The sequence below is a fragment of the Strix uralensis genome, chromosome 9 (genome assembly GCF_047716275.1).
Source record: "Strix uralensis isolate ZFMK-TIS-50842 chromosome 9, bStrUra1, whole genome shotgun sequence".
In the NCBI taxonomy this organism is placed as follows: domain Eukaryota; kingdom Metazoa; phylum Chordata; class Aves; order Strigiformes; family Strigidae; genus Strix; species Strix uralensis.
This window is the reverse complement of record NC_133980.1, coordinates 21,167,553-21,195,339: the sequence shown is the minus strand read 5'-3', so window position 1 is coordinate 21,195,339 and position 27,787 is coordinate 21,167,553. Positions and strand designations below refer to the sequence as shown.

Sequence of the window (27,787 nt, the reverse complement as noted above, 5' to 3'; positions counted from 1 at the left end):
GGGCAGCTACGGCGGTGACATCAGCCCGTTGGCCGGGAGCCCCCGCGCCCGCTTAGCGGCGTCCGTCGACGCGAGGCGGCCGGTGCGAGCGGCGTGAGGAGCCGCCTGGCCGGCCCGGCGCGGCGGGAGCGGCCCGCGCTGGACAGCGAGCTGCGGCGTTAACGCTGTCCCGAGGGGGAGATGGGTGCAGCCGGGACAGCGCTTTTGCAAGTTTCGGGGTGTGTTTTTTGTCAGACGGGATTTTTTTTTTGCCGGTACCTGTCACTGAGACCGCGGGTGGAGCGCCGGGGCCGGGAGGGGGTTGTGCATGTGCCGGTTCCATTAGAAAGGGAAGAGTCAAACCCCAACCCCGCAGGAGCGTTCAGTTCTTGCTCCACCTCCGCAAGGACTTTAACTGGAAGAGGCAAGCGCGGGGGGCTGCGGGCACGGCCGAAGGGCCGTACGCCCGGAGGAGAAAAACCCGCGGGCGCGGCCGTGCGCGGGCCGCCCGCACCGCCCCGCTCGGGGCTGCGGCTCGGCCCGATGAAGTCGCGCGGCCTTCGCCCGGTGCCTGGTGTCGGTTGTTTGAGCCGGGGGCCGGGGCTGCGGGAGCCGCGTCGGGCGGTTCAGCGACAAGGGGCGGGTGTAGCGCCGTGCCGCGCCCCGCCTCGCCCGCAGCGTCGCCCGGGCTCTTGCCCGCTCCTGGGTCGGGATCAGGTTTCCGGCGGGGTGCGGGGGAGGAAGGTGCCCGCGGCCCGGGGCGGGCTGCGCCGGGGCGGCCGCCTCCCCGTCCCCGCCTGCTGGGACCGCGCCCGGCCCCCGCTGCCGCCCCGCGGCCGTGGGCAGTGCCGGCGGCGGGAGGGGGCGCGTCCCTGCGCCACAAGCCGGGGCCGCGGCAGAGCGGCGCGGCGGCGGGCAGGTGCGGCGGGCCGGGGCCGGGGCTGGGGCCGGAGCCGGCGGGTCCGTGCCTCCCCGCGCTGCTCTCCCGCCGTCACCATGAAGGTCGAGTTTGCCCCCATCAACATCCCTCTAAAGAGGAGGATCCAGACAGTCGCCGTGCTACAGTGGATCTTCTCCTTCCTCCTGCTGGGTAACAGCCTTCCTCCCTCCTGCCCTTGCCCCAGAGAGAAAAGGGAAAGAATCGTCTTTTTCCTTAACCAGCGTCACCCGTGGGCATCGGTCTGTCTCACCCTGAGGTTCCACGTGAGAGGAGAGGCGGCCGGGCGGCTCCCCAGCTATCCCCAGGCGGGCAAGAGCATCGCACTTCTGGGCTTGGGCCTTCTCTTCCCTGAAAGCTCTGGATGGCTTTTTCTCTATTTTGGGGTCTATTTCTTTCTGTGGGTTCTTATTCAAATACGAGCTTAAAAAGCTACTGACCGTGTCTTGTCATTGAGACGCCCACTAGGTTTCTGACAACTAACAACTTTTAAGTGAATGTGAGCATAAAGGCTGGTACATGGCAAATGCTGTTTTCATTACTGATTTTGTAAAATAACTTTACTGCAGTTCAATAAAATTCTCATTTAACAAGGTGATAAAAATTAATGAGGATCGACAGTGAACTGGCTTAAATGCAGACACTTCCATAAATTTACGAAAAATGTCCTCACTTGCTTTAGGAAGGTGTTCCTAACAATTTTAATTGGTAAACTTTTTCCACTGATTATTCCTCTACAGTGAATTTTCCTAATAACTTATAGACTCCTATCACTAAGCCTTATTCACAGCAAATCTTACTCTCATGGGTAGTATCTTCAACTTGATAAAATGAGTCACTTGATAAGGTAAACTAAACCTTAACTCTCTGGGACTAGATCCATGGATTGTCTAAGTTGGGAAGTGGTTATTGAATAGTCTGTATGGAACAAAACTGTTCTGAGGTATAGAACAACTGACCACCTGTGTGTTACTGGAAGTGTTGGAATGTTTTACAGTCAGTCATCTGTGCTTTAGGACTTACAAGGAGAACAGGAATGTATGTGCGCGTATCTTCCACGTATATCTTGCAAATGTATCATTCAGATGGTGGTCTGATGTCTTTCAGATGATATTTTTTTTTTTTGTTAGGTTAGACCACGCATAAAAGATTTGGGTGTGTGGGGGAAGCACCTTCACCGATTTATCCTTAGCATTTGCCTGTTTTGTTACCTGTAAATTGTATGCGGTTGGACTATAAACAGTTCATGTTTGTGGCTACATTGTAAATAGCCTGTGCTTTTAATTTTCTGTTACTGAATTAGCTCTTGGCATGTGCCCTTATTCCAGTCTAATGATAATCTACTGGAAGTTTAGTGGCAGTGGAAGGAAACAATTTATCCTAGCTTGCTTGGTAACAGCGCTGCTGCAGAAAATTGCGTCCTTCTGTGCTCAGTGTGATCAGGCTGCAGAAAATCCACTCTTGCTGCATTTCAGTGGGAGAAGTAGTCAGCTCTCTTCTGCAGCTGGGTCTGCCTGGGAATAAATGTCAAGGAAAATCAACAAGAAAGTGGTCTTATGGCTGGTTACGTTGTGAGTGCACATGATCATGAAAAAATCTGTTTGCAAGAATGCTGGAATTTTGGTGGACAAATTGATTCTAATAATAATCATAATCATCTGCTTGTGCTTTCATGGGGATGTTTATCTTTAGAGCTATCCAAGGTGACCTTGTTATTTAGTAGGCATACCCTTTCAGTCATAGGACAGTCGGAGTGATCTGGCCAAAAAGTTTCGCTTAGCTCCAGGCAAGTTCAGATGGCTGAACCCTAAATGACTTAAAGAAGTGAAAAATGGGTTTGTTTCTGACGTTCTGAATTGTTATTATGTCTGGAATTTTCATCCTTTTTTTTGTCTGCTGAGCATACAAAGTAAGGAAACATTTTTTGTTTGTAAGCTCTTGAATTCAAAAGTGACGCTTTGAATCATGAAGGGGATGCCCCAGTGCAAGTGAAATACTGTGTGAATTCATCACAGGATAGGTTGGAGGGGTATTTGTTGTTTGGGGGTTGGTATATGACTGGAACTACTTTATATGAAGCAAGATCTGCTGTAAATTCAGTCTTTCTTATGTAAAAATACCTGCATGTGAAAACATAATAACACCATATAACTAATAACTCCATATGATAACTAATGATTCGTATATAGATATAGGGATTCTGTTTAGAGCAATGTATAAATAAATAGGGTACCCCTTAGTGCTTGAAGTTGTCTGTCTAGGTATGTGGTGAGGTGCCATAACTTAATAAAATGGACTGATAGGACTAACAGATAAAGTAAGATAACTCTAAAAACTAGTGCCCTGAAAGGCAAAAGCTGGATTGGGTAATGATATCCTTTAAATCTGGGAAGTGGCATGTGAAAATACGGTTTGGCACACACTAAGCCGTAAGGAGAACATGATTACAATTTAGAATCCATAATGTGACTTGGATAGAAGACTCTGAAAATCAAACATTGGTTTTATCTTCCTGGCTGAGACCCTTCAGAGTAGCTGAATTGAATGAAAAAAGCACATTGTGTTGGTCTCTGCCCCTTGCTCTTCAGGCTTGCTTTGTCGTAACGCTGTGTGGTTTGCTGAGACTGTGGAATTGATGATTGAAAATGCCGACTTGCTTGTGTGACTAAAGGCTAGTCACAAGTTGGCCTGAAATACATATCTGCAATAGTTGTTGAAGAGTGTGAATCTCATCACCACTTGTAGAAAGCAAATCAGTCAACAAATACTGAACAAAGAGCTGCAATAGCAGGGTACAAACAAGAAGATTCTGCTTCTTTGCACAGCATACTGGCCTGGGCTGGGTCAGCGCTACAGATACGTTGCTTCTGCTGCAGAGCGTAGGCAGGATAAACATGCCTCTGCTTCAAAAAAGCTGTACAGATGTGCACAGAATTTCATTATGTACAAAAGAAACCTCTTTAAAATTCTGTAAGTTCCTGTGCTTCCTTCCCGGTTCTGTGCTGCGAGCTGCCAAAGTTCGCCCTCAAGCAGAAAAGAACTTTTCATTGGAGCAGTGATTCTTCTGTTAGTTATCCGGGGGCATGACACCAGAAGCAAAAATAAGTTCTGAAATACTGTATCTAAGGGCTTCTGGATTAGATAAAAGAAATTAACAGTTTCCCACTTTGTGCCAGCTGAAACTGCCATATGGTTTCCTATTTTATGTGCTCAAAGTGCAGCAGACTAAAGTAGTTTAGGTAAAGTTCCATGAAAAAGAGGAGTTCTAAATGGGCTTTCTTCTTTTAAAAGAAGAGTGTTATCAGCCTGGAGTATAGAAAACTAAAGCTATGAAAACTCAAAACCAGGAAACAATAAAATAATGCTGTTTCTTGCCGTATCAAGCAGAAATCCAAAACAGCTTCAGGCTGAAGCATAATTTCAAGTCATTAGTGTTTCAGTGCTGAAACAGCAGATGTATGAAGTTTTGCAGTTTCAGAGTACCTACTTTAGAAAAAAAGCTGAAACAGACGATATTGATAGATGTAGTTTTAAGCCTGCAGTTACTGTTATTAGAGGTTCATTGGCTTGGCCAGGGGCTGACAGTGCGGGGCAGGTCTGTCCCCGTCCCAAGCTCCTGCAGCACCCACATCGTGCCCACCCGTGAAGCTGTGTGCCGATACCTGCTTGTGATCTCTCTGTGCTGTTGTCTGGCCCGACCCCAGGCAGAAAATCACCTGGAGAAAGGAAATCTCAAGCCTGTAAGTGCTGCTAGACTGACTGAGGGTGAGAGCAAAGAGGTTACATTGCTCTCATTTTTGTTCTGTAGGTTTCACGGTGCGTATACACACAAAATAAATTGTCACTGTCATTGAATGCAATGGATGTCCGTGGTGTTTAGCATGAAATCTTTGTTTTTAAGTTTGGAAATACTTTTCTTAAAAACTTTGACTGAATTAATTTTTCTGCAGTTAACAGTATGTCTGATATCCTCCTGTTAGGAAGGAGTGTAGGTTTTCTGTTTCTTGCACCGTAACTGAGCAGCAGTTTACCCTTGGTATGTAAGCGTGCTGCTGGGTGAGCTGTGTGCCTCAGTACTGCATATCTGTGAGTGAGGGTCAGTGTGCCTCAGGAGGTGATCAGTACCTAGGCAGGAGGTAGATCAAAGGGTTCGTTTAAAGGCAAAACAATTTAAACAAAGAAAAATCAATGGCATTTGGTTTAAGTGCTGCTTTGCAGGTACTTTAGCCTTTTGTTTTTCTTCCTCTCTAATATACAAAAATCAAATGACAGCATTTTGGAGAAAATAAAGCTGGAAGGTGAATCCGTGAGCTGCTCTGCCAACTTCTGAGCATGTGATGTGAAAAGGGACAGTGGAATTTGAGCATGTACAAAATCAAATTCAGAACTAGGTAACCTGGGTGGAGTGGTGGTGTCTTGGTCCAGACAATTGAGAGAGAGTTTAACCTGGTGACAAGGACACCAGGATTTTGTTTTGAGACAAGGTGGTGGTAGGGGAGAATGGTGCATCTTCTATGGCTCACTGTCGAGGTCCAGCAGTGGCACACTGGTCACCCTGGTCTTCTCCTTACTGGGGACCTAGGAAGTGACTGTTGTGCATGCACCCCTGTGTTTATTTGCAAAATACTTAATAATACAAAATCAGTACATAATAAAAGGTATACTTTAATATGTATGAAGCCACAAAATAATATGCTAAAGACATTGGTGTGTATTAAAGTACATCCTGTTCTCTAGTGATTAAACTTCTGTGCATGTAGCATGTAGGATGAAGCACTCTGTTAATTGAACTTGGCTGGAGACAGTTTTGAGTTGTGGATCTGGCTTCCCCAAAAGAAAAGAAATGATGAAACAGTTGCCACAGAGTGAGATATTGCTGCTGGAATAATAAGCAACTTACATGTTGAGAAAGCCGGTGATGTGCTAAAGCAAAAAATAACCTTTCCCCCAAACATGTCATGATGTTTTGTTATTTGGTGCTGATTTAATTCATCAGCTGTAGCTGGCTAACTAAAATGGTCTCGTTCTTACTCAAAGCCTTTTTTTAAAAACTCTCTTTTGATACCTAAGAAAACTCAGCTAAGCTCTGTGAGCCTTCCCCAGCAAGCTGGCTGGTATTGCTACTTGTTTTTGTCAGTCTGTTCATCTGTCCCTGAAGCTTCTTGCTGGCCCACTAGTAGGGACTGATGTGCGATTGCAGAGGATAACAGGGTACTTACTGATGCTTGACTGACTGGTATTTCTAGGAATGCTACCTCTGTTACCTACATTTTAGGGAGGGAATTTAACCCTGTCTCTGTGTATATGTGTTTGTATCCCTCAAGAATACGAAGAGAAAAATGACTGTGCTGCTTCAGGCCAGAGGCCCTGGCTTGGCAACCTGTATGTGAACATAACTGATAGTGGATGCCTAAGGAGAAATAAAAGAAACAGGAGATACGTAGACTAAATTTGGCATGCTGTCTCAGGATTTGGTAATTAGTAACTTGGGGATTTACTGTATCCGGACCACTCCATCTACAAGTCAATACTGCCTAATGCTGTGTATCTCTAGTTTATCAGTATTTGCCAATGGAAGGTCTGTTTGCTTGGGAACTGGAACCAAATTCCAGAGTAAACAAGCCTTTAAACCAGCCTCCAAACCTTGGCATTTGAGGATTTGTATTTGCTATCGTAGTAGTGTTGAAATACAGGTCCCTTGATAGGAATGCTCAAATATTCTGGTGACTGGATCTCCTAGTTGTGACCAATAAACTGACAAAGGACCTCCACTACAGGAGACTGATATGTATTCAGCAAATGGTGACCTCCTTACCGCCTCGCTCCTGGAGATGGCTACCAAATTCTTGTGGACTTCAACAGTTTTCCAGTGCAGTTAGTTTAAATAAATTCCCAGTTTGTTCTTTGCTGGGGAGTCTATATCTGCCATGGGTAAAAAGTGGCAGCAAGTTCCTGTGATTCTGGTGGAAATCTGTGTCTTGACAGAATTGCACAGGCTAGTAGGCTTTAAACAGGATAGTACTCACATGATGACTCTACTTTTTAAAAAGAGGCTTTCTGTGTAAAAGCTACAGAGCAGTATTCTGCAGAGGCATGAACTTGCTTCCTGTTGCCTTGACAGGTTGCCTCCTCTCAGGTGTTGCCTGTTGTCTCACATCTTCCTTCGGTGGGACTGTTGGAGTCCATTTGCTCTATGTGTTATTTCATTTAAATTTCTATACCTTTCTTTATGATTTAGAAATAATTTAGAAAGTATTTCCAGAAATTAAGGCTGATCTTCACTTTTTTTTTTCCTTTTACCCTAATGAAAGAATCCACTAAGCACGGAAAATAAATTTTTTAATGCCAAAATCAACTTATCAGTGGTACCTTGAGGGACAGTAGAGAGGAGCAAATGTTCATTAGGGATGCAAACACCACTCTGCCATTCTCCTGGTGTGTTACCTCCAATGTTCCATTCCTCAGTCACCCAGCTCGGAGGCATTACTGCTCTGAAGACTGAAGATGAGGAAAGGACTGTTCTGTTGCAGGTACATCAGTGTGGTTGTTGAAGAATATGCTATCTTTCATTTTTTTTTCCTTGTGGATGTCAATGTAAGGAATGAGCTTTTCACCTTGCTGTGTGTATTGGTATGCACATGGACTCATAAAGCCCAGAGAAGTACAATATTAAAAATCACATCTCTACCTGTGTATTCCCTAGAAAGCCAGAGGGATAAAGATGTCCTGTTTATCACGTCCTTTGTGGGATGAGGTTCAAATTGCTGGACTCTGAAAGTCTCCAGCTCATTTAAGACATAGGAGCACAGTCTGTTTAGAGAAACCTTTGCTAAGGGCACGGCAGGAACTGGCTCGTCGCTCAGACCTGTCCGAATTGTCGAGAAGCCCGGAGGTCTTGGTGCGAGCCGCTTTGTGTGGCTTTGTGGGGCCCTACGGGGAGCCCGTTAGTGCTGGTGGGATTGAGCCGAACGCCCTGGCCACCTAGGATACACCTGCACGGGCCAGACATGGTCTGCGACTGCTCCGAGAGTAATGGCAGGCTTTTCTTCTAGTGGACAATCTTAGATTTGGTGGCCTTCACAATAGATATTACTCAAACATTTTTGACTCCTTAGTAACTGCAAATACATTCAGAGCTTCCAGTATTTCCCCACCCAGCGTGCTGGTTTCCTATTTCCTCTCTCTGTGGTATTTAACTATTTTATGAATTTGGTGCCCACAGCTGTAAACTTAGAGCCTGTTTAATGAGTGAAGCATCAGATGTTCAAACATCATTGGGCGGGACGGCTGCCAGTGGTGCTAGCTAACACTATGTATAATATTTCTCATCCATTTCCTGCAGCTGATGAGTATCCACATGTTGTAAATGGGGAAATGGAGGAAAAGGGATGTAAAGTCTCGTCAACATTGGCTGGCAAACCAGATGTTCAGAGTCCCATGGCAGTGATTTGTCTTTTAATCCATATTGTTTCCCTTTTCCCCACTGTTCCAATACACCACAGAGATACTTTCAAAGCTTTAATTAAAGTTTAAGCAAAAAATTATGCTTACAGTCTACACTGGAACTACATCCAAGGAGGCAATGATATAGTAAAGTGTTGATTTCCAAGTTATTCACCTTTTGCTTGGAGTTTGTTTATGAATTTAGGTAAAGTGGTTGCCCTTTATTTACTCGCTGTCTTTTCTGAAGGAGAAAACACTGGTCTTGTGCTTAATAGGCTCACTGGTTTTGAGTCATCAGTGTTTAACTCCTCTTGCGGGCTGTTAATGGATTGAAATAATGAGGAGGTATGGTAAAAGGAATGTTCTTTGTGTGTCTCATTGCGAATGCAGTAATAAATTGGCTTTGTTCTACGAGATGCTGAGCTCCCCTTAGGAAATGTTGACAACATACTTATCTTCCTGTACCTTACATGCACGCAGGAACGTGTTCTATCTAAAGCAAAGCAGTGAGCTTGTTGATCTCCTGTATGTTTGTCTGCGTAGTATTAAATACTGCTATCTGGCACTTACCACTGCTGATTTAATTAGCTCTCACAGCAAGGATGCTTTGATCAAGAGCACCTTTCAGCTATTTGGCTAGGAAACTAATAGTAAAAAGCCATGTAATTCTGTGCTGAGCCAAAAGTTCTTCTGAAAGGAAGGGTAGGAAATACAAATACTTACTAATTTTTGCATAACAACTTGAAATTAATTGATTTGTGGCAAATAAAAACTTGTCATACTTGTTCAAACTTAGACCATGAACTTTGGCATCCTGTCCAGATCAGCATTCCTAGAAATTTATATAGTTTCAGGATCTCTTCTTCAAAGAACAGATAATGACTTTTCCTCAAAATATTTCTGTGCCCTATTTTGAAGTGTTGCTGGTGTGGGATTCCCAGTGGATTCTCCATCCGGAGCAGTGGAAGTGAGTGTCATCTTTCACCTGCGTTACTTGTCCTGCATTAACAATGTTCCCGAGAACTCATTGTTGCAGCTTTTGAGAGTTTTCCACGTCAGCTTTGGATGTCTGTGGGCCTCAGTTAGCTGTGGTATTTTTCTAGAGCTCTTACTGAGGTGCTTCTCTGTGCAAGACCAGGACTGCCTGTTTAAGCAGGAAGCAATGAGCTTCTGTACTGATGGTACTGAAGACTGGAGTATCCTTCAAAACAGTAGATTTGATCCTGCTTCTGGTTTTGTTTATGGTTGTTCCCTTCTCCCTTCCTTGGAGCAGATGCAATTCCTTATTTTTCTGCTCATTCCCTGCTGGAAATGAGAATGTTTATCCCTTTTTTCACCTTCTCAGTCTAACCAGCACCTTTCCTTGCTCTGTCTGCTTCTGGATTCTGCAGTAGTTCTCAGTTACCCCATGACATTATATCAATTTCTTTTCTGAAGGCACAGTCAAACTATGCACAAGGGCAAGTTGACAGAAGTTCAGAAAAAATAGTGTTCAGGTTGGAAGAAACACAGAGTGCCCATAGACCCAAGTTAAACTATGAGTTTCAGCAGCTTGAAACCTGCTTGGTATAGGGAATCTGCTGTGAGTTTTCAATGCTCAAGTAATCTCTCTTGAATGAAGCTGATCTTAACTAGGGTAAGTGGCTTTTACTGTTGGTCCATCTGCTTATTTCAAAGTTTTCAGTTCTGGTAATATTTACATTGTGTTAGCCAAATTATTGCCTGATGTACTTCTGTTATTTTTTTACTCCACTCTATCTACATTTGTGTTTAGCTCAATACATTTTTCACTGGTGTAACTCCTTGTAGGAGGTAACAAGATATTGCCCTCGTGAAAGTCAGTCAGTTGTGGGACATGCGAAGTACTACTTCTGCTTTGTAAAATATCACAGAAAAGTGTGTGTTTCATACAACTCTGCCTGTTGAGACATCCAGTGAGGACTGGGTCCTGTTTTGCTAGCCATTGTATAAATACATGATGCTAAAGCCCTGGCTCCCTTGCAAGCCTGGATTTCAGCATCTGCTGAATTACTCTGATTTGTGAGCCTGATGTGTTTTGTTCACAAGACAGAGCGAGCAGACTGCTGCGGGGTGTACTGCAGGGTGGAGAGCAGCAGGTACTGCCCTACTCTGCTTTCAGCTGACTCTGTCCATTGCTGCAAGAGTGCAAAATTCTGCAAGTCCTACAGAGGTAATGTTTCCATAAGGAGTTTCCCTGAATAATTATTTCAGAGTTGAGCCCCAAATAACACATTCTGTTTAATCAAACAACTTTTTCTGGCTTTTTGAATTGTGTATAATGCACCTCCTATGTATCACTGTTGTGGTAGGATGTTATAATTCTTATTAACCTGGGTCTGAAAGTATCAGGACTTCAAACTGCTGTTGTGTTCCCAGAGCAATGGTGAATTTCTGCTTACAGGGACATGTTTAGAGACTGAAATGGCACCTTTTGATGTTTTGGTCTTGTCTAGTGCACGTCCTTGGCCAGTCACTGAGCACTCTTCCCAGGCTGCTGTGGCCCCCTTTCCCCTCTTTCCTTTCCTAGCTCTCCTCTCTTCTTCTCACTCACTGGAGCATCACATCTTTGTTAGCTCTTGCTGTCTTCTTTTATTCTGCCTTAGGTAAACCAGATGCTCTCTACCAAACATTAGTGTTCACCCTCACCATGGGGAGAAGACAAGTGTGTTGGTTCTCAGCTTATGCTTTTGTTTTCTTAAAGTAAACCAGCATCACCTTAGGCTTATTCATCCAGTTGTGCAGTAGATTAAGAAACATAGACTGAGGTGATACACCCTTGCTGGTGTTTCACCCTCAGTGTAACAACATTCACGCAATGTGGAATAAGATAACTTCAATTTGTATGCATTTTGAGTAGCATCTGTAATAAAAATTCAAGGTCTTAAAAGGAGACAGGCGTGATTAATGCTTGCTGTGGTTTCCTTTTTTGTCTCTTGTAGCAGAGTTTTGCTGTGGTTTCTTCGTGATCCTGATCCTGGGCAACTTCTGGTTCCTCGCTGTTCTGTACCTGCTGTGGCTCTACCTCGACTGGGAAACGCCATGCACAGGGGGCAGACGGTCCCAGTGGGTCAGAAGCTGGACTGTTTGGAAGTACTTTAGGGAATACTTTCCCATTCACGTGAGTAAAACATTTCTCACAGAACTGTAAACTTTGGAACAGAGACAGCTTGAAGAGCCATGAGCGTGGACAAACATCTAAGACTCATCTTTGGTAAAATTCGAATACTTACTCCAAGGTGAACTTAACTTCTTTTTAAAACACGGGAAGTCTGAGATTTAGTGACAGAAAGGGGCAGGGGCTGATTTTCTACTTGGACTGTTGGGTCACAAGATAGTACCTCAGCACAGTAAATGCTAGACATGGTATCTTGAGACACATCTGTTTAAACCTTGTTCAGCTGTAAAATGGGACAGTAGTTTAAAGTACTCAGAAGGAAACGAATTGTCATCAGTTCTGTGTCCTGTCAATGTTCAATCTCCATACTTGCTTTTTTTTGAGACTCCTTCTTAGGTAAGTGTTATAATGTTCTCCACTGTCTCTATTTTTCAGCTTATAAAAACTTCAGATCTGAGTCCAAATCACAACTACTTACTTGGCTTTCACCCTCATGGGGTCCTGGTAGCTGGAGCCTTTGGAAACTTTTGCACCGGTCCAAGTTTCAAAAATTTATTTCCTGGGCTTACTCCATATCTTCATATCATGCCCATCTGGTTTGGCTGTCCCTTCTTCAGAGAATACATAATGAGTGCTGGTAGGTAAAAGCAGAATGTCTCAGCTGTTGCTCTGTATTATAGCTTCTGCTTCAAATGTAGGGTCTAGTCCTGTACCTATAAATGGTACATACTTCAGAAGGATCAGTGTTGGTGCTAAATAGTTTTGTTAAACTATACCCCTAAGCTTTTTTTCCTTTCTGAAAAAATTTCTGTTTTTCTCTTGAACTGTGAGACAGAACTACTGAGTACCAGTCATTTACAAGATGAGGAGGGCATATTAATATATAACATTGTTTAGTCATTGCACAGACATTTGTAAAACAAATTGAGGATTATCTCTTACCTGAAGGGCTTCAAGTCCTACTCACCACAAGTATCTTTCTAGTTGGAAGTTAATTACCTACTTCTGACTGAGGTCTCATATTGCAAATTTGTGTAATTTTGATGGAGATGTAAACTCTAAAGACAGGAACTTTTTCTCTCTGTTCTGAGGAGCATTTGTCATAAAGGGGTGATATTCATGACTGGTACTGCACTAATAAAAGATAAAAATAACAAGCAATAAAGTTTGGGGAACAGAAGAATGTATAATGAAATCAGGACTAGTGTTCTCCCACAGTGGTTTAATACAGGAGTTATTTTACTTAAATTCATTAAACTAGAACATTTGAGTAAGTATGGTCTGGTGCACAAGAATATGTTTGGGAGACAGAGATCTAGCTCTTATTCCTGACTGCAACACAGACGCTGTGATTTCAGATAAGCTGTGCAGCTGTTCCATTCATAGAAACATACCTGGGATGTTGTTCAGATTAATATCAGAATTGCGTATCCATGTATACTTCAACATACCAGAGAATGCCTTTCCATGCAAATATTATTTCTGAGAGGATTTTTTCAGGCTTGTAAAGTTAAGGGAGAGGCAGTGGTGGAAAATGACAATTTTAAACATTACCTAGCCTGGAAGTCCGCTTTACACATTTTTGGCATCTTGACCTACAGGAACAAATAGTTACCTGCTAGATGAGAAACAACTTGAGTAAAAAGCATGCTAAAGAACAGTCAGCATTGTAGCTCATTTTTCACAGGTATGTAGCTGATAAACCAGAGGGGTCCTTTGGTATAATGCAGGTTATCAGTCACATTGTAAAATACTTGCAAAATCTTCCATGTACTGGGAGCCATGCTCCTAGCACACTGTTTTATCTCTTAGTCTTTTGCTGCCTGTCTCCGAAGCCTCCCAGGCTGCAGTTGTCGTCATTGGGAAGAGCAGTTGCAGCACTACCAACTGCTGTGTGAGCGCATGGAACGGTGCCCTGCACGTGGGCTGACATCTCAGCTTCAGCAGGGAGATAAATTTGTCCCGGGGAAAGACAGTGGCTCTTGCTTTCTCTTCCAGAGAAAATGCATGCCAACAGGTGAACGAGATTACTCAAATTATTTGTGAGTCTCAGGTTAGCTGCATTTTTCAGAGTAACAGTGACTGTGAAGACATACATGGTAAATGGAAGTAGCTTTTTACTGAGGTCTGAACTTGCTCCAGTAGCAAGCTATTCCTCTTGGTCGCCAACTCTCAAAACTAGATCACAGTCATCTTGCCTTTCTTGTGAGATTTTTGTAATCCATGTTGTAATGTCCCTAATAGGGAAAAAAAGAAGGTAGGTAACAGGAGATGAAGGATTTACTTGGTGTCCAAAAGAGCATGCTTTGTTACTAACCCTGTAAAAAACCCCACCAACCAACCAAAACCAACACCAACCCCAAACAAAAAAACCCCAACAAAAGCCCCCAGAAAGTAACACCACAAACTAGACTTGATCTCTAGACTGTCATTTAGACTATATTATTTCAACACAATGTAATTAAACGTGGCTTCTGGGTAAATGGTACCACTATGAGCCTTTGAAGTAAAACTTGTGGCACAAAGGAACTCTGGAGGGGTCAGGCACACATCTGTTAGAAAGGGGATTTTCCGAAGCGTCAAGTTCAGGTCTAAGTCAATGTTAAAGGCTAGTACAGCAGTGTGCCTCTGATTAGAAGTATCAGGATCAGCAGGAGTACCAGGAAAGCTTCACATATTCTATTTTAGCCTAAATAGATTGATGAGTGCCAGATCCTGGTTACCAGAGAATGAGCTGATTCAGTCATCGAAAATGGTACAAGTGAGCCTTTTCTGCTTCTTCTGACGCTGTCATGCCATTGCCTTAGATGGAGCTGCTGCTTTATAGCTTTGAAAAGAACAAAGGGGATCAGCTTGGCACTGTAGATCCGTGTTTGCGTTCAGAAGTCCTCTATTCATTCTGTTAAACCCTCTGTGCCTGTGTTTATATGCACCTGCTGTATGGCTCTTGCTGCTGCCTCTCAGCACTATCTGCTGCCATTCAACTCTTCTGTTCTCGGGCACAGAATTGCTCTGAGGGAGAGGTAAGTTGGCAGAAATGCACACTCTTCCCTGAAGATCTCAAAACTGCTGTGACAGGCAAACAGCATTTAGCTCATCAGTGTGAAATCCAAAGATTTACCTAAGACTGAATCTGCTGCAGAGTGAGGGGGTTGAACCCGAATCTTTGAACCCTGCCCTGTGCTGTAATAATTTTGACACATCATTTAGATATTTAAAAATATTTCTTAAATTTCACTGTACTTGTACATGAAGTCCAGTGGTCACTCTTAAAATGTTTGCTTCTGAAGGAATGGTTTCTGCATCCAAGGAGAGTGTCTCATACGTGCTGAATAACGAAGGAGGTGGCCATGCGTCCATCATTGTGATCGGAGGAGCAGAGGAATCTCTGAATGCACATCCTGGAAGTTTAACTTTGAACATCCTCAAGAGGAAGGGCTTTATTAAAATGGCCTTGAAACATGGGTAGGTTTCTCATCTGGACTGCTGTAGTAAGCATGCTTTGAATACAGATTGATTCTTAAATAGTTCATATTATACATATTAAACCATATAATTAGAATTTGAAAGAATTACTTGTCTAAGAACATGCAGATGTCTGGCACAGGAGCCTGTCCATCCACCTAGATCCAATCTGGGAGTGTTGAAAACTCCTTTTGACTTTCATAATTTGTAAGTTGTAGGTGTTATTAGCATATCTTGGTGTTTTGTTTCAGTTGTTTTTTGCACTAGCAAAGAGTAGGAATTATGAAACAATATCAGTAAACCTTGTCTGTTATTGCGGAGTGGGCAGACATGCTGTTTTCTGTTCTGTAAATTGAAGTTCGATAGAAATTTCTTATTGTTTTAAGCAAGCAAAAAAAATACTAGAAAGCTAGGCCCTGTTTTATTAAATAACTGAAAATTGTGGTCTAGGAACATTTGTTTTCACTTTTATTCTAAAGACTTGTTTTTGAAGATTGTTATTTGCAAAAGTAAGTTTCTGGGAATTTTTGGTGAAAATCTCAAGAAAAACAAGCTTATTTTTTATTATCAAACAGTCATCAGTGTATAACTAGACAGATGGTATTAATATCTTTTGAGTGATTTACACAGTATAAGCTATTGTGTTTGTTCTGGACTGGAAACTAGAAATATTGGAACCAATGACTTATTCCTGCTAAGCTCTCTGAACAGCTCCCAGGATTATATATTGACCTGCAAAGCAATGAAAAAAGAAACCAAAGTTAGTCTTGATTGATCTGTAACAGTTTTTTAAGCTATTAACTGGAAAAAAGGTGGTCTCTGAGAAGAAGAGCTCTCTGTTTTCACCCAGGATGCTAAGGTTCGTTTTTTTCTAGAAACTGTTCTGTGTCAAAATTCCAAGAGGGTTTCTTATACTTACCACTGGGAGTCTCATAACGGATCTGTTCTCTAATAGAAAGTAACATTTTAGTCTAATTTGTATCCAGAAACAACACTTGTGTGGATTTAAATTAGGACTTTAGTGCCTAAATTAGGCCTCCAGTGCCTAAATGAGTCTTTACGCTGATTCATACAGTGGGATCCTAAACACTATCAGTAGCTTTTATTTTTTTAACCATAAAATTGAGAAGAATATTTAGGTGCACTTTTTTTGAGCATGTCCATGAATGTCTGATCTGTCAGATCACAAAGGCTGGTGTTTATCTTTCATCTAAACTGATTTGGATTGAGAAACTAGATACACCTGTGCCTCTCATGACCTTGATTTCAAAAGTATCGCCAACACGCAACAACAATATCAGGACACTTACAAAACACAGGAATGGCCAGTTCTTTCGCTATGAAGTCCTTTGTTTCAAAGGATGGTCCTTCTCTTTCTTAAAGAGGCTTAGTTGTCTGGAGCCCCCAGCAGGGTGATAATGCCTGCCTCTGCCCAAGTGAAACCTACACCTCACACCTTAACCACCAGGCTACAAGTCATTCTAGGGCTGAGCACGGCAAGAAAAACCACTTCTACGTGAAGCGTAGGAATCCTGACTTCATTTCTATACAGCAGGGCTATGGGACAGTATGACTTAACAGTTAGAGCTTTTGCAGCACTGTCAGCGGTCCTGAGCTCTTGCCCAAAGACTCTGCATCCAGTAACTGCTTCTGGTTTTAACATTTTGTTTCTAACAATTAACAAAATGTGAAACAAGCTTCCAACTCGTGAAAATGAAAGGGTGAGGGAGGCTTGCAGGACACAGATGAGAAGAACCACCTGCCATCAGTGCCTGCGTATGTTTCTGGTGCTTGTGATCTACAGCATCACATACCAAGAGAGGAAGGGGCAATGCAGAGACCAGGGGCAACACAGAGACCTGTGCTCTCTGGCCCTGGCTCTTGTACTGCCCGCACGGAGAAGCTGTGGTTCCTCAGCTAGGAACTTGTCAGATGTGGCCTGAATATGTCAGCAGAAGTCCTCTGCACTTCTGGAAAAGACACATTGGTCCAAGGTAGTACAGATACCTGATAATGAAGTGAAGAAATCCTGAAGACATGAAACAAATGATGAATCAGCTAACTTATCTTTAGTTTCACAATCATAAGTTACTTATTTCTCTGTCTCAACCTCCTACATAGCATCTTGCAAAAGCCTTCACCAGATTAAAACAAATCCCACAGTCTCCAGGTGCTATTGCACCACAAGATGCTTCTGTTTGTCTTAGTGTTGTAGTAAAAAGTGGAGTATTTACACAGCCACAGTATGTACCAGACTTTCCGATATTTCCTTTACAGGTGGCTAGGTGATTATATGCTCTATTTGAGAAAGAACCTTTGAGCAGACATTAGACAGAACAGTGGGTGGGAATGGTATTCTGGGGGGGTCCTCAGGCTTGAGAAGCTGTTGAAGCAGTTGTTTTTTCCATACAGGTGGGTTTTGATTGTCCACAGTACTTTCCAGCCAGCTCTGTCCTCAGTGCATCCTCCTCAGGCATTCAGAGCTCTGCAGTAATTCATCCCAACAATATTATATCAATGCTGCTATTTTACAGTAAGGTTTTTCTCAAAGATACTTTGGGCTGAATGGAGCTAAGGTATAGAAGCTAAGACTTAAGTAAAGCAAATAAAACATCTCTGTATCCCTCAGAGACTGCTTAGGATTACCCTGCTCTTTTTTCTTTAAACTCTGTAGAATACTATTTAATGAAACTAAGCATGAATAAAAAAGCATACTGCAGCAAAGTTTTAAATATAACGGTGGTTTTGCCTGTTGGAGACAACTGCACTGATTCCATCCGCCTAAGTAGTTTGTCCAGGAGCTAGTCAGCGCCTTTCCTCCCAAGCCAGTTCATGAACTGAATAAGAATTCATTAGGCTGTGCAGGAGCCAAAGTGAGTTAGTATAATTTCTGTGGGTAGGATTTGACCTCTGGTAATAATGGATTCAGGCTAGTGTTTTTGAAGAGGTCTGGAGGAAGCAGGATTTCACTGGGAATTGGACAGCAGAGGAATTTGGCATTGCACTCATGTCTGTAAGGATGTCTGTTTTTTATCACGGTTTTTGTGCTGAAATCAAGTGTGTGCATTACTCCAGTCAAAAGGCAGAGGCAAGCCAAGATCTGGTTTTGACGCCACCCGGCTGGGAGCATTATAAGGTTAGCAATGAGGCTTCTTTGCTTGCCAAGGGAGAAAATGCAATGGCACAAAGGTGGACTTGCTGAAATAGTGGTGGATAAGATCATAATCATAATTATGATATATACAGTTATTGATTTTTATGATTATAGACAGTCATAAAAGGTTGTGACATGTAGCAACCAGCCTAATACTGCCCAAAATCTAGTTGCTAGTTATATGCCAATCACTTCTATTTTTTAAAACCCCAAAAACCCAAAGCAGCTGCGTATCAGAAGAGTTGAATGCCTGTTGCTGTTGAAGTCTACAGCTGCCAAAGCTTTCTGTGCTGGTTATTGTGAAACCATTTCCACACTGCTGGTGTGAACCGCAGTGCAAGCGGAGGCTGCTGCGGGATTCTCAGTGCGTTCACTGTTTTACAGGGCTCATCTGGTCCCGGTGTTTTCCTTTGGTGAAAATGAACTATTCAAGCAAGTTGCAAACCCCAAAGGTTCATGGCTCAGAAATGTACAGGAGAAGTTGCAAAAGATAATGGGCTTTGCTTTACCGCTATTTCATGCTAGAGGAGTATTTCAGTACAGTTTTGGCTTGATACCTTACAGGCAACCTATTCATACTGTTGGTAAGTTCCCTGTACCTTTTCTAATGCTTTTGCAAATGTTTAACAATGCATAAGGGTGCTACTAATATCTGTGTAAATATGTAAGTCTGTTCTACCAGAAACAATTAGTTATTCTGCATCTCAAGCAAGTATGTGAGGCTTAAATATTTCCTTTTTTTTTATTTTTAATTCCTGTCCTCCCCCAAATAAAAGAGGGGATTCTTTTCTCCCTTTCCCCTTTCTGTCCCAGGCCAAGTCTTATTCTTCATTTGCAGTTATGCACAGGCTTGTATCCTCAGCCATCCTCAAGGAAACCCAAGGGGTTCTCCAGTCTGTACCAGAGGGCTGTCACAGCTCTGCAGCTGTTGCTGTGGATTCTGGATGCTGCAGTTATTTTGTAAGATTCCCGGCACCTTTCTTAGCCTGGCAGAGGAGCATTGAGAGCATGCATGCCACGTCGACAGGCAGTTTGGAAGAGAGTTTTTTCTCCAAAAGCTTTCATCCCTGGTCATCTACTCTCACTGGAGTGTAGGACTGAATGTCTTTTGGTTTTTAATGGCTTGAACTAATGCTATTGACAACCACACCTTTAAAAAAGTTGTGCTGGGCATCATGCGAAGGGAATAGCTGGCTGTCTTTATATTTTGGATAAATCATTTTTAGACAGGTTCTGAGCTGAGTGAACTTATGAAGCCTGTTTCTACAGAAAAGTAAATTGAGCTTTTCTGGTATTCCACAAGGGATGTTTAAGAAGGCCCTCCATTTCATGGAGGGATGATTTGATTTTAGTATGGATCAAATAAAAATGTTTAAGACAAAAATGTAGCTCCTCTTATGTTAAACTTCATGCACCGCTCTATCTTATCAGTGCATATAGTTAAATGTTTTAGAAAAGGTTTCATTTATAAAGCCCACATTGTGCACAGGCAGGCTAAAGGTGACACTTATTTTAAAGCCAAAAAGTTTCTGAAGCATTGGAATGAGAGCAATGTATTTTCTGCAGTTTTTCCTTGGGCTGATGACATCAAGACTGTTCTGAAGCTTAAAATGTCTTTCAATTTGAGGCAGATCTTCATCATTGTAATATTTACTGCAAGGACAGAGATGGTTCATGGCTAAAGCACAGGAGTGCTTCAAACCAGCAAGACCAGAGTCTTGCAACAGAATCTGTTGTATGATCTCAAGAAATCCCTTACCTTTGGTGTTCCTATTTCCTCGGTTTTGAAAACTATCACTTATGTCCCTTCATTCTCACGGAGGGGTTCTCGGTATGGCTCAACACAGCTTTGAAAGTGTTAGCTCAGCTCCTGAAAGCTACAGAGTCACGTTGAACTCCACCCAAGCTGGTTAGCCCTGCTGACAATGTGGCCGGGTATCGGTGAGTTTCCTCCTGGTTCAGAAGCTGTGGGTCCTAAAGCAAGGAGATGCAGTTCAGCAAAACCAAAGTCCATGAAGTCTGAGTGTTTTGGGCTTGACAAGTGAAGTACTTATTCCTCATAATTATTACTGCTTTTCAGAAATAGAATCAACTCTAAAATACCAAATTAAGCAGGTTGCTTAAAGCTGCACAGAAAATTAGAGATGAGTGTAGTTTCCAATTGCACAAGAAACCTCCACTCTTAGGAGAAGAGACTGCTGCAGAAGGGCTTGGGGGTTGTTTGGTATTTCCAGTCATGCTTCTGGAAATCCTGGATTGGATGTGTATTGATTTCACACCCCCTAAGATATTGCTTCATCCAGGGCTGGGTTCCCACCCCTAGCCATGTAAAGTCTGAATTTCAGCACCGTGTGGGGCGCAAGAGCTGTTGGCAGCTGAAGTTGCAGCAGGAAAATGCAGAATCAGCCCCTTTGTGGTTCTGGCTAGGCTTCCCTTCCCTTCAGTCAACACCATCCAATTTGAAGTGGCAACATCTGTTGAAAGGGATTTTCAGGTGCCTTTGTAAAAGCTCCCGAGGGGGGTGCTTTTCACCCTCTGCTTTTCTACAGATTTCCTCTATAATCTTGGTTGGGTCTGTTAAGCTCTCAGTGCCTCCAGTGTGAGAACAGCTGTCAAAATCTGTAGTGACTGAACAACACAAGGAAGACTGAGATCATGGGAAGCTTTTCTTAGCATATTGCAGGCTTTTTAGCCATAGCTTTTTTTCAGAGGAGGAGTCTGCCCTCTGGACTTTGTGGAATTACCTTCCACGCTCCCTCTTGCTCCGACAGAGCAGGCATCAGGCTTTGCGCAGTGCCTGGAGAAGATGTCGGTTGGAATGATATTTGTTGGCAATGGATGGTTCAAAGACACCCTACAGGTTTTGGGGGTTTTACATGCTACCACTCCCTAGGCTGAGGTAGCCAACAGCATTTCTGGTGCTGGTGCAGCAATACCCATTTTGAATAAATCAGAAGATACCTGTATTTTCTTCAGTCCTGTTCATGTGGCTGTGTGCTTGAGGGCACCACTGTCCTCTTAGGCATGTCCCTCACATTGGATAACTTTATTATTCAGTTCAGAACAGAAGATGGTGAGAAGGTAAATTTTTTTAAATCCTATTTTGAACTTGTGGAATATGACCCTGATGGCAAGACAACACATAGCCCATGGGATTGTATGTTGAAGTGTAAACTGCTCCTTCAGGTTAGAGCTTAACTCTCTTCTCATTTGCTCTTTTGCTGCCAAACTGAAATGATGGGTTTTTTCAATTAATTTTACCCAAACTTGAGCAAAAGGAAGTGGAGATGGAGACCCAGGGCTCAGATTTGTGAAAGGCAGGATCAGGCCCCAGGGCAAGAGAATTGCCATGTAATTCAGCCACCTCGCTGGGAGCTGTGGTGGAGCTGTTACAGCAGGGAGAAAGAGACATCAGTGAGGCTAATGCTGCTGTTGTGTTTGATTTACAGTGGGAAGCCCCATCCCTGTAAAACGGAACTTGAACCCCACCACTGAAGAGATTGAACAGCTACATGCATTGTATCTACAGAAACTAAGAAAATTATTTGAAGAACACAAAAGAAATTATGGGATCCCTGAGCATAAGTCTCTCATCTTTGAGTAGCAAATTATGATTTGTAATTCCAAATCTCATGGAAAAAAACAGTGTATGCTGAAAGATGTCTTTCTTGCAATATGTATTTTGCAATCTGTAATTATCCTTGGGTAAGGAATAATTTTAAGAGGGATTATTAGATGATTTATTGATTTTTATCTTACTTCTGGGAAAAAAGAAAAAAAAATCCTTGGGTGTGAGCCTCGAAGCCAGTGCTGTTTTGAGTTGTCCTTTTAGGTTCATCTGTACCAGAAATGCTAGTGAGAGACTCCATACAGATGTTCCTGCCACCATGGTACCTAACCATAGCTTCAGCAGAGGAAATTGCCCCAGCACGAGATCACAAGCAGGAGAAGTATAAACTCAAGAAGTCTTTGATTAGAAGTTGAGAGACTTACCAGCATGTATCAAACATGACATCATGTTGTTCTCTGAATATCAGAAAACCCTGCTGCTCTTCCATAGAAATGAAGGTGTACTTTTTCAGCAGATGGCTATTATAAGCCATTTGCATGTGAATTCAAGAATAAATAGGAGCTTTCTGCCCTAAATAGGCAGAAGTGTTTTGTCCAAGTTACGGAGCAGAGCAAACCAAACCCTCTGTTTGGAGAACAGTGTGTTGAGTTTTCTGTGTGCATGTATATGCTGATGGGTGGGAAGCACTGAATGATGTGACTTTTTGGACAAGCTGTGCTTTGGATCATTAGTTTGGAAGATGAAGCAGCTTTGGTAGTTTCAGCCTCAGAGGAGCTGGCAGGCACAGGACAGGAGAAATGTACCGAGAAAGCTAGTGGGGGAATCATGTGAACTTTACATCTTGTGCAAATTAAAAATGGTCATATGCCGAGCACTTTCACAGAAGCAAGGGGAGCCCAGTTTGTTCAGTCTAGTTCTGAAAGGTCACCAAGAAAAGCGTACTTAGTCTATGTCTTTTTCATCCCTACTGTTAGGTGTGGGGAATTATGTGGAAAGCTGTGCTGCAGTGTGACACAGTTGTAGTTGCCAAGGCAGTGTGAGCACAGCTCTAGGGTACAGCATGTTAAGAGGATGCTTTATATACAAACCAGGTGCCTAAATTTGAGAGGTTTATCCTAAATGTAGATATCCATTTAAGAAAAAAAATCTTAGCCAAACTCTTTTTCAGTTAAAATGCCTAGATGTTAGAGATGATGGTGTGTGAAGGAATTAGAGTATATTATTGAATTTTTTACAAGATAAATCCATGTATTTGTAAATGCTTTCTATCTGCATATGGACTTTGCAGATCTGGTTTTATCAAAGTGTTTGGTTTGTTTTAAGCAGTTTTGGTGCCTGCCTATTACATCAATTAGGTGCTTTGATAGGACATGCGCAAGGCTTGTCACGCAGCCTGGGGCATCTGCACCTGGGTCAGTTCAGCACTGGGGTGCTCCACAGTAGCAACACTGGCTCCACACTGGACACATCGTGTGCTTGCTGGGCTGGAGTCTCCTGTCAGAAGAAACGCAGGTGGGACTTTGGGAAAAAGTTAAAACTCTGGAATGAAAAGATCTTACCAAGATGAAGGTCATTAAAGAAAAGAGTGGAAATATCTTGACTCCTATGGAGTGAACCCCTAATGAACCAAAGCTAAGTGAATGTATACCAGAGTGGATGTGTGTTGATCTGATGTGCTGCAGCAACAGGTTGGTTTTCTTAGGAGACCTATCTGTCATTCAGAGGTGGCCAGCACTGAGCCAGTGAATCCTGCTTTCGCTTTCTCTAGGATGACAGATGTCTTTCTGGGAGCTAGGGCTGGAATTCACAATGCCTGAAGAAGTAGCCTCTCTTCCCTGAGAGACTGCTGTCAGTGTGCCCACAATTCACCTCTGCTCTGCTTGAGCTTTCTTGGTGCCCCATGTGCTTGCCCTCCCTTCCCATGCCTTTGCTGCCTGGTGTAGACATCTTACTCCTCACCCTCTGTACATCTTTCCCTGGGTTAAGATCTCTGAAGGACTATGTATGCATACAAAATACTGAGTGGTGGCTTATCGTTCAGCAGATACGGGTTTTAGGAGCAGGGCTTGAAAAGAGGAAGCGCCAGAACTGTGCATGTTTAACATGAGTTTAAGATCAGGATTGTTTCAGCTCTTGGAAGGGCGTGTGTCTAGGGAGGTCAAACATGGGAGGTTTGATACCTGGGAAGAGGTCTCCCTGAGGACTGTAGTAAGTGATGAGCCCTGAGTAGTTATTTTTGCTTAGCCAGCTGTGTGAAATTTGGATTTGTTTTTTTGCTGCCTGCCCTGATGAGTAGTGCTGATCATTCACGAAAGAAGAATTTGGAGTCTGTGTCAGGCTGTTCTCTCCTAGATCATCTGCTCTAATGAGATATTTCCTCTCATTCTCAGTCTGCTCTTTTCCCATTATCTTAATGATATAGACGCTCAGGATGTAAATTTAAAAGCATTAGCGTTGGGTTGAGGATGGGAAATAACAATGGATCATTGTTGATCAAATTAGCTAAAACTTTTAGGGAATATGCAGATACTGATTTTGGGGCAATATCTGGTCCAGAAGGTACCCTACAAACAGGCTTACCTCTGAATTCCATGAGAAAATTGTGGGCTCTGAATACCATCCATAACTGGCACAGTTAGAACAAGTAAGGATTGTGTTACTCTGACTACTGAAATTTTCATTGCTTTGTAACACAGAAAGATGGAGGAAAAAAGGAAACCAAAATCTCTGAGTTACTTAAATATATAATGTTGCTCAATAACTGCTGCATATTGCTTAGGATGGTCCTTCCAAACTACCTTTTATTAACAAATTGTCTAGTTTATCTAGGACTATTTTAAAACAGAGTATCAGTCTCTAAACCTTATAGGTATGGTGTCATCTAAAACTGCAGTCTTCAGCTGCAGTTCATGCTTGAGAAAGCAAGAGCACACAGCTAGTAGGAATGGTGACACCTCCCTCCCCGAGCTGTGATTAGAAGAATTGGGGTAGTGCTCAGATTTCTGGTGGGATGTCCACACTTACCAGGGCCTGCTTTGTGCTGTGTTTCTCTTTGTGCCTTTTAATGACACAGGTAATCCCAGGGAAGCTAGTCATCTATCAACAAGATAGATGCTCTGCCTCTACACTGTGCAAACGCTGCCTCCCCAATGTGCTCGTCGTGATGACAGTGCCTGCCTGTTCCCTTGGGGGTGAACATCTCTGCCAAATTTTGTTTACAGAAAGTCAATCCTCAAGAATTTTTTCTTTGTGAACTACAAAGTGTGTTTTACACTTTGTAATTTTTTATGGTGCCTGTAAAATATGAATGTCAGCTGTTTCAATGATAGCTGTGGCAAGGAGGTGCAAGATAATAAAGATTTGTACCAAAGCGTTCTTGTGTTGACTGGAGTTCAAATCTGCATCACTGCTGTTGGGTAAGGGCTTCATCCCTCGGACCATAGGAGCCTGACTGAACTCAAGAGGTCGTCTGAAACTGGCTATAAGGCTGTGGTTATAACATGCTGAGAAACCAGGGGGACAGGGAAGATGGATGGATTGCTTGCTGCAGTCTTCTGAGGCATCACCTGAAGCCAGGTTCCTGCTGGCAGTCCCAAAGGGGCTGAGGAAGAAGATCCACAGCAGGGAAGGGCTGGGCTGCAGCAGCCCACAACCAGGAACGCAGGGCCAAGGGGTGCTGCAGGGAAGCCAGAGCACAGGAGGGTGGGTGACTCCTCTGAGGAAGTGGTGAAATAATAGCTTCTGGAGTTGAATTCAACTTAAGTTTATGGATAAGTTTGCATTTTAAGTGAAACTTGCAGCAAGGAGTCCAAGTCTTGGTATCTGTACCCTAGCAAGACAAACACTTGTCTGTTGGGAAGAGAAAAACTGGCCACTTTAAAACGGTGATGCGTTTTAGGTTTTTTTTCAGAAGTATGGGAATGTTTATAGTAATAGCTGCAGTGACAAGTAGGAATTGCCAAGCCTGGAATGGCTAATTGTGTCTTCTTACTGTTTTCATTTTTTATGGAACGATCCCACCTTGTATCTCAGTATACTATAAGTGGAAAAACATAAAAAGTGGCCTTGGATTGCTCTGAAGTAGTCCATTATACCTGCACATGTGTGTAAATGGGGTGTGTCATGGTTTATCAATGGATCACCATCATATCCTGTTTTTGCCGGAATACTAAAAAGAAGCAAGTTATACCTGTAAAGCAAGAAATGGAGAAAAATGAGGAATGGAGAGCAACTGAATCTTCAAGCTTCTCAAAGTGCTGCAGCAACACTAATCCTGATCACAGCTGCTTGTGATAGGTGAGTGATGTTGCCTCTGTACCCAAGTAGCTGTCTCTGGAGGGAATCGGGTGTCCTGAAGGATGTAGATGGTTTTTCAGCTGATGTTTCTTAAGGCCGGTATCAGTGTCATGTCAGCTGAACTGCTGGAGCAGTACCTGTACTGCAGATCCCAGCAGTCCCTCGTCTTTTCTCAGTTTAACAGACTGAATAGAGCTGTACATAAGGAAGTGGAGAAGAGAAAAAAGAGGACATTTGTTTACTTAATGTAGTCATACGCTGGAGAAATACATTCATCTAAAAAAATAACTAAAAGAAGGTGAGAAACCATATTATGGTTGCCTTCCATACCCTAACAGTAAGTTTCACAAATAGCGCACACTTGGGAAAAGCCTTTTGCAGTGCAAAGAGGTTCCCTTAGAGCCTGTTGGGATCCAGAAATACTTGTTGCCTTTGTACTCTCGGTTTGGCTGACATCTAACCTGGGTTCTTTTCCATCTTGGACACTAGTAACAATTACAACTGTTAGCCAAATGTTCTGTTCGTGCAATTTATTTTCAGTTAAATTTTCTACTGACGTGACTGGAGCCCTGTTGCTTTTTGAATGGCTGTGATGAAATTTAATAAACAGATCAAGAAGGAGCCCAGCACGTTGGCTGTGAGCTTTTCTTGGCTAACATGAATCAACAGCGGTCTAATCTTTTCCCTCTGCAGTCAGTGAGCAGAACTGACATACAAGAGGATTGGGTTGTTGGCTGGAAAGCTGCCATTCTCTCTATTTGTAGAGCAGAGAATGTCCTGTGAAGAGATGAATTACAGTGTTTTCCTGAGGAAATCGCTTAGGACTAATTCTTAGCCATAATAATATGGACGTATATGTGCTTTAAAATGCATTGAATGCATAGTGTTTTATTTGTAGCTAAAATTTGTGCTGTTTCTATAAGGTTGTTTGTACATACGCAGCAAAGTAGAACCTAACGTTTCTATTTAACGCAAGCATTTTTTTCATGATTTTTCCCGAACTACTGCTGCCCAGTAGAGGCCTATTGAAACAAAGCGGCCGGTGAAAGCCGCGCAGAACCGCGGCGGGTCCCGCGGGAGGCGAGAGGCGGGCGGCGCTGAGCCCTGCCCCTCCGCTTGCGCCGCCCCTCACTCACTCAGCCCCGGTCGCTGCTTACGCGGGGGCGCGGTTCAGCGCGGGAGGAGCACGGGCGGGTGGGGACGGTGCTGACGGCCCGGGGCTTGGCCCCGCGGGGCGGCCGGTGGCCGCAGTGGCGGTGGCCGGCGCAGAGCAGCGGGGTCCCCGCTGGCTCCGGCCGCAGGAGAGGGCTCAGCTGCACGGCTTGGAGCCTGCCAAACCCGGCCCTGCCAAACCCGGCCCTGCCAAACCCGGCCCTGCCAAACCCGGCCCTGCCAAACCCGGCCCTGCCACCGTGCCGTGGGCGATGGACCAGGCGCCCGCGGTTCGATAAAGGAGGGCCGGCGGCGCTGCCCTTTGAAAGTCGCTTTTTTGGCAAGTCACATACTCTCGGCTTCTTTAGCCGTTTCAAGAAAGGCGGGAAGCCCGCGGCAGCAGGGGAAGGAGCGGCCCCGGCCCCGGCCCCGGCCCCGGCCCCGGCCCCGGCCCCAGCCCGCGATGCGGCCGCGGCGGCACCGCCCGCGCCGCCAGGTGGCGCCGCCGCGCCGCGGCCGGGGGTGGGGGGGGGCGGGGGGGGCTGGCGGCCGCACCCGCGCGCGGTGGAGCGGGGGGTGTGTAGACGTAGAAACATTTGAGGCGAGGAGTGGTGGCTGCTCGTCCCTCTGCGGGCACTCCCGCGCGCCGGGAGG

At 43.8% G+C, this 27,787-nt stretch overlaps 1 protein-coding gene across 1 annotated transcript; it reads left to right on the top strand.

Annotated features, from left to right (window-relative positions):
• Nucleotides 1-229: 229 nt before the first annotated feature.
• Nucleotides 230-25,055, top strand: MOGAT1 (monoacylglycerol O-acyltransferase 1). Its single transcript, XM_074877713.1, has 6 exons — nucleotides 230-1,069; nucleotides 11,320-11,498; nucleotides 11,931-12,132; nucleotides 14,786-14,960; nucleotides 18,499-18,698; nucleotides 21,564-25,055. The coding sequence occupies exons 1-6, from the start codon at nucleotides 523-525 to the stop codon at nucleotides 21,716-21,718; spliced, it is 1,458 nt and encodes a 485-aa protein (XP_074733814.1). The 5' UTR covers nucleotides 230-522; the 3' UTR covers nucleotides 21,719-25,055.
• The last annotated feature ends 2,732 nt before the right edge of the window (nucleotides 25,056-27,787 follow it).